A 7,094-nucleotide genomic window follows, 5' to 3' on the forward strand; every position below is an offset into this window, starting at 1 on the left:
AAGTGCCCTCGGAGTGGAAGGCTCTGGTTAGCACCCCCCCCCCCCCCCCCCCCGCCCCCCCGCCCCATCCTCCCAGCTCCATCCCCCCCCCCCCCCCCCCCCAGCCCTGCCTCTGCCTTCTGGGAGCGGGGCCAGCCCTGAGGCTAAGAGCGGTCCACTCTCACACCTTTTCTATTTAACTTATCGTCAGTTCTGCAGACAAAGAAACGCTTTGAGTCTTGACAGACCGACAGACAGACAAATACAAAAGCCAGAAATAACGATACACTCTGTGACACCCACATCCGTCTCAAAGTGACACATCGCAGGATCTTAAACGGGTTCAAAAAAAAAGGGAAACAAAGACTTTCAACGGATTCATAATCGCGCAGCCTCGCACTCCAGCGAGTGTGGACCTGTTTGGTTGTTTCGGCGCGCTAAGTATTCGGCCCCAAGGTTAATGAGGGAAGAGAGGTTCTATTTTGGGTGAATACTGCTATCCGAGTCCGTCAATGATGTGCCCAGACAGAGCAGACATCGTATACTGTACTCTGCTCTGCAGCCGGACTGCTCGCTCAGGGCCTAAAAATACCAGCGGTGGGGGGAAGACAAGTGATATGATGATAAATCCAACATTTGTCCTTGCAGTGTTAGGGCCGATCAAACATAATATTCACACGGTACTCTCCCGTTCGCTCGGCTGAGATTTCACTCAGATAAGCTGTCCCGGGTAGGTCTCAGGATACAGAACACTGTGTAGCATGTGCACCGCTGCCCTTTAAGAACATGTCAATATCAGTTGTCTGAATGCTGCCTCTTTGTGTTTTCCAGACGTGCCTGGCTGTCCTTCGATGTACCACCATAACGAGGTCTACCCAAACCACCAGCACAGCAACGAAGGTAAAGTTCTGCTCTTTGTCACGACACTCCCCTGGAGAGTTGATTATAATCTTAATTCTTTGAGGAGGTCTTTGATGGGACCGGGTAGCCGATCTTTAATCGTTTCTTTGCTTTATCTAAATGGAACCATAATTGGCTACCGCTGTGCCCTCATTGGCTTATCAGGCCAGAGGGCCAGTGTTTCCATTGGCTAACCGGCATGTCTCCATATTCCCATTGGTCCCGCCCTCCCTCAAAACGTAAATATGGAGAGTAAATATGGAAGAAAAAGAAACGAGAATTCTTCTGCTGTTACAGAATCAAAACAATCCACTCTTCCACGTCAGATGTTTGCTTCCCAGCTGTGTGCACTTCAGTATACCGATGAGTTATTTGAGCCCAGCCGCAGAGTGGAGGGAACGTGACTCCTGAAATGGCCGCCCTCTGCAAGTTCTTACTGGGAATCCTCCCGCTCAACAAGCTCCCGTATTCTTTCCTAAGTGGACGAGGAGTACACACTTGAATATCATTCACGCTGGATAGCGCTCGTGTTTGTGAAGAGATGTTATTCAGAGTATGGCCCGGGTCCAATTTTGGTTGCTGGAAACTCCTCCAACAACGTCCTCTTTTGTCTTTCAGGGTATCTGTTCGAAAATGACTCCCGCGTGGTCCCAGAGAAGTTTGAAGGTACACACAATCACTCACGCACCCACACACACACAAACCCACGCACGTACACACACACACACACACACACACACACACACACACACACACACACACACACACACACACACACACACACACACACACACACACACACACACACACACACACACACACATTACCACAATGACTAGCTTAGCATACCATCCGCTTGGCTAGGCATCCCTGCGGTGGTTATTGATGACTCACTTAACCGCCGAAGAGGAACACGGCCGGAGCATGAGCTGGTGGGGCAGCGTCGTGTCCAGATGAACGCACGCCTCCGCTGGCGTGCGACACGCTAAGAACACGCTAAGGTGCCGCTCGGTTTAAGAAGGAGCTGGGAGAGACGAAAGGTCACGATGCTCTGCAGGAGGGATTACACAATTGCCATTTGAATTTGAATTGCAGCTTATTTCTTTCCCATTGTGCAGCAGTTGGCTGGGGTTACAGGGTCGCCCGAGGGCCCTCCTGGGCTGGTTAGAACAGCAGAGAGAGAGAGAGAGAGAGAGAGAGAGAGAGAGAGAGAGAGAGAGAGAGAGAGAGAGAGAGAAAGAAAGAAAGAAAGAGACTAATGCAGTGTGTGTGTGCGAGTGTGTGCATGTATGTGTGTGCGAGTATGTGTGTGTGATTGCGGGTGTGTGCATGTGTGAGTGTGCAAGTGTCAGTATGTGTGTGTGATTGCGGGTGTGTGCATGTGTGAGTGTGCGAGTGTCAGTGTGTGTGTGTGCGTGCGTGCGCATGTGTGTGTGTGCCAGCTCTCTCACGGACCTCACTAGTAACCTAGCCCCAGTCCTCAGGTTCCCACACTCTGCACACAGCGTATCCTATAACCTGTAAATAACCAATTTCACAGATAAACATATATCCCCCTCCGTGCATGTGCGTACCTCTGTGAACCGCTGGCACATGTCGTTCACACTGCAGGGTTCACGGTCTCTGCTGTTCCTCCTTCAACACGATCCGTCAGTGTCACCAGGATACGCGCGGTGTCGTGATATGATCATGACAGCATGACGTAACCTGTTCATTGATATCTGATCGGAATATGAGGTCGGATTTAAACGTAGAGAACAAAAGCCGACTGCAACTTTGGATAACCCCTTCCGAAAGGTCTCTCACTCCCATAACCGGAGTCACCTGGATCTGTTTTTTGCTTGTTAGTTTTTAAGTACTCTATTTAGAAACGATCCGATATGTGCGATGGCCTATAAACTTAATTGCAAATAAAACGACCTCCCAAAACGGGCCCTGAACCTATGACTCAGGAGGAGTAACGAGAAAACTCAACGCAGCTGCTGTGACGGCACCAGTCCCCGTCTGGATACCGACCTGCGCTTTCCCAGAGTGGTGTGGTCTGGCCTCCTGCTGCTCCTTTTAGGTAGAGTTATGGTGGGACGCTGGCGCGACGCAAAGACCACGCAGTCGCTTCGACGCAGTCGAGAACCTGATCTGGTTCTGCGTCAGGGTTTACGTTGGCAGACCAATCAGCCTCGACCAGAGGGCCTCAATGGTCCCTGCCTTTGCCTTGGGGCAGGGGGCCCACCTGCTTGGCCCCCGGGGTTACCCCTGCCCAAACCATTAATTGGAATAGAAGGAAGAAGCAGAAGAAAGTAGACAGATCTGCATCTTTCTGATCCTGAGTGACCCTGATAGGTCTTTATGACTTGCTGAGTGCCCTTCATGACCTGCTGAGTGACCTTCATGACCTGCTGAGTGCCCTTCATGACCTGCTGAGTGACCTTCATGACCTGCTGAGTGCCCTTCATGACCTGCTGAGTGACCTTCATGACCTGCTGAGTGCCCTTCATGACCTGCTGAGTGACCTTCACGACCTGCTGAGTGACCTTCACCACCTGCTGAGTGACCTTCACCACCTGCTGAATGCCCCTTCCTCCTCTAATGTCGCGTTCCACCTCCTCTGTGTGCAGGCGAGGTGAAGCAGGAGGGGGGCGGGGTCTTCCGCGAGGGCACGCCCTACCAGCGCCGTGGCTCCCTGCAGCTCTGGCAGTTCCTGGTGGCCCTACTGGACGACCCGGGCAACTCCAACTTCATCGCCTGGACCGGCCGCGGCATGGAGTTCAAGCTCATCGAGCCCGAAGAGGTAGGGGCTCTACGGCCGGCGACCTTTAACCTTTGACCTGAGGTCTGCCTCAGATGGGTTCTGTGTGTGTGTGTGTTTGTGGAGACATGACGAGCGACCTTTGACCTGACGTCTGCGTCGGTGTGTGTGTGCCTGTGCGTGCGTATCGATTGTTCCCCCCGACATCATGGCTGAGTATTTCGGACGACTGAACCGCTTGATTACCCTCCGGAGTCTACTGGGCGTCTGGACTTAAGCTGGGCCTATCCCAATCCCTTGGACTGGGAACAGAAGCGGTGTGTTTACAGTGTGTCTGTGGCGCGGGCCACCAAACGTTGAGTTAGTATAGATTTATTTAGAGTGTTCCCCTCCATGGGTTCATGGCAGCAGGTTGTTCTGCAGCAAAGTCCGAAGAGTGATGGAGACGCGGTTTAGTCCTCAGACCTGTATCCATTAGTCCCCATTCATTATTCAACACACACACACACACACACACACACACACACACACACACACACACACACACACACACACACACACACACACGTCGACACACCTTCCCGCCCTGCCTCGTCATACGCCCGAGTCTGCCCCCTGATTGGTCGGCGGTCAGACTGTCAGGGCCCCTGACCCCCCCCCCATACCGTATTGCATTTTCCATTTTACTTTTGAACTGTGCATTAAAAATGAATGGGGCCGAAGAGTTTTAAAAGAGCAATTATGTGTGAAAGTGGTGCACTCAGTCAGAGAAGAACTCCTGCAACATGAGTGTCCGTGCCTCGCGTCGTACTCCCCCCCCCCCCCCCCCCGACATACCCCGCTGTACCCCCCCCCCCCCCCCCGACATACCCCGCTGTACCCCTCCCCCCCCCCCCCCCCCCCATCTCGCTAAGTCCACAGGCTAGATGTCGGTTAACACGACATTCATTCACAACTGCTACCAAGCCGTGATTTACTCTCTTGCTGGCAGAGCGGAGGTCTTCTCTGGTATGGGGAGGGAGGGGAGAGAGGGAGGGAGGGAGGGGAGGGGAGAGAGGGAGGGGAGGGGAGGGGAGAGAGGGAGGGAGGGGAGGGGAGAGAGGGAGGGAGGGAGGGAGAGAGGGAGAGAGGAGGAGCAGAGGGAGGGGGAGGGGAGAGAGGGAGGGAGGAGCAGAGATGGGGAGGGGAGAGAGGGAGGGAGGAGAGGGATGGGAAGAGATGAGCGGAGGGAGGGAGGGGGGAGGGAGGAGAGGGATGGGAGGGAGGAGGAGCAGAGGGAGGGTGAGGAGCAGAGGGAGGGGGGGAGATAGGAGGGAGGAGGAGGACCAGAGGGAGGGGGGGGGGAGGGGGGGTGGAGGGGAGAGAGCGTAGCGGAGCGGTTGTCAGCGGGGAGTTCACCCGGAGGTTGTGAGTGTAAATCCTGGTGTGGCGGTGTGACTCTGGTTCAGAGACACCGGGGCTCTGGCTACGGTCACATGCTAACGGCTGACACCCACACACAGGAAGTGGATCCACATGTCGGGGCGGGACACGCGGGCATGGCGTGAGGAGGGAGAGGGAGAGGGAGGAGGTCAGGTCGCGGAGGACCCCCTAGTGTCCGAAGAGGGAAGTGGGTCCTTCATGGGATTAGGGGTTGGGGTGGATTAAACGGAGGAAAAGGGAGGAAAGGTTCAGTCCCATGAAATTAAAGAACCGATAAAGCCCTGATCACGATCAGCGTTCATGGTTCGATCAAGACCTCATTCTCCGCCCCGATCACCCAAAGAGGTCTTGTCAACCGTGAAGTTTCATCCCCGACCCCAGACCTGACACCCTTACCTGGACGAGTACTAACCAAATCTCCTCCCTTCTCCTCCCTTTCCTCCTTCTCCCTCTCCTCCCCCATTCCCAGGTGGCGCGGCTGTGGGGTATGCAGAAGAACCGTCCGGCCATGAACTACGACAAGCTGAGCCGTTCTCTGCGCTACTACTACGAGAAGGGCATCATGCAGAAGGTACACAACACTATTACACTCATTCCATACACCAAAAGGGTTAGAAGAATCAAAGTTTCCTCATTCACAGCCGACCGGGAGCGATTTAATATTGACTTTTACTTTTGTATTGTATAAACTCTCAATTTCCTCTCGGGGGACTCAAGAGGATCCATTTATCTATCTGTTTAAATCAACCCATCTCCCTAATACGACATCAAACCCAATTATTTGAATGTCAATATATCAAACGGAGGAAGAAATATAAAACCCGAAAGTCAGTCGTTATGCCCATGCTGTAATAAAACCCGCACGTCCCCCCATCAGTACTCATGACGATCAATTGCATAATGGGATGCGGTGCAAATCCTGCCTCGTGTCGCCGACTAATGGCTGAAGGATGAACCGCAGCCCAGGCCCACAACTTTGACGTTAAAGTCAAATCCGTACAAACTGTGTTGTACGGATCTCCTCTATCATGTCTGTCTCGATTATTATGAAACACCAAGACCACAATGAATGTCTATATTTATATACACAGATTTATACACATATTTATATATCCTTAATAGGTCATGTTATGGACAAGACATAAGCAGCCATCTTGGGTATCGTTTAAAAAAGCTGACGTACATTCGCTTGTACCAGTTTACTTTCATCTTTCAAATATTGGCTTTTTATCCTCCTCAAATATTAAAATCTGCTTAAAATATTCTCCAATGGTGCTTGTAGCTGTTTTAGTGTCGTGCTTACAAATGTTCGGTAGTTACAGTATACATTGTTTGTAGTGCTGCTATGGACCTCCAGACCCGGTTATTAAATTATAACGCCCCCTCCCCCTCGTTATCAAAGTAATCGCCGCACCTTTCCTCCTTACTGATCAGAGTTATCCCTTCTTGGTCCAGGTCGCCGGGGAGCGCTACGTTTACAAGTTTGTGTGCGAGCCGGAGGCGCTGATCTCGCTAGCCTTCCCGGACAACCAGCGGCCGAGCCTGAAGGGCGAGTTCGAGCGCTACGTGAACGAGGAGGACACGGTGCCCCTGTCCCACCTGGACGAGGCAACGCCGTACCCCGGCCCGGAGCAGGCTCCCCAAAACAACATGGGCCCCCAGCAGCCCTACTCCAAAGGCTACATGTACTAATCCCCCTCCCCCCCACCCGCTACGCCCCACCCAGGTACCTTCACCGCCCCCCCCCTCCCCTCCCCGCCACTGGCATCGTCTTCGTTGTCATCATCGTACACCACCTTATCGCCACCCCTGCAGCTGTTGCACATGCCCCCCCCCCCCCCCCACCTGCTCCGCCCCCACCCACTTGTATATAAAGCTATGGTGAATTTCTCTTTTTCTTTTGTTCTTGTTTTTAAATTAATCACATTAGGGATTTTTCTTATTTTGTATTTGTTTTGCGTTTTAAGAGCTTCAATCCATAAACATGACTGTGGTTAAGAGATTGCCTAATAAAGACCCATATTACTACTCTACGAGCAGTGTTTCT

At 52.7% G+C, this 7,094-nt stretch overlaps 1 protein-coding gene across 1 annotated transcript; it reads left to right on the forward strand.

Moving 5' to 3' along the window:
- The first annotated feature begins 207 nt into the window (after positions 1-207).
- etv4 (ETS variant transcription factor 4) lies at positions 208-7,080 on the forward strand. Its single transcript, XM_030340700.1, has 5 exons — positions 208-879; positions 1,498-1,545; positions 3,495-3,667; positions 5,517-5,618; positions 6,503-7,080. Exons 1-5 carry the CDS (start codon positions 831-833, stop codon positions 6,737-6,739), a joined length of 609 nt encoding a protein of 202 aa, XP_030196560.1. The 5' UTR covers positions 208-830; the 3' UTR covers positions 6,740-7,080.
- The last annotated feature ends 14 nt before the right edge of the window (positions 7,081-7,094 follow it).

Source organism: Gadus morhua, chromosome 18, assembly GCF_902167405.1.
Source record: "Gadus morhua chromosome 18, gadMor3.0, whole genome shotgun sequence".
Taxonomy (NCBI): domain Eukaryota; kingdom Metazoa; phylum Chordata; class Actinopteri; order Gadiformes; family Gadidae; genus Gadus; species Gadus morhua.

Excerpts from the sequence above, each read along its gene's own strand:
- etv4 (XM_030340700.1), top strand. The coding sequence starts at position 831 with ATGTACCACCATAACGAGGTCTACCCAAACCACCAGCACAGCAACGAA. Across the intron at positions 880-1,497 it reads CCACCAGCACAGCAACGAAG|GGTATCTGTTCGAAAATGAC; the intron begins GTAAAGTTCTGC and ends TTTGTCTTTCAG. Across the intron at positions 3,668-5,516 it reads AGCTCATCGAGCCCGAAGAG|GTGGCGCGGCTGTGGGGTAT; the intron begins GTAGGGGCTCTA and ends CCCCATTCCCAG.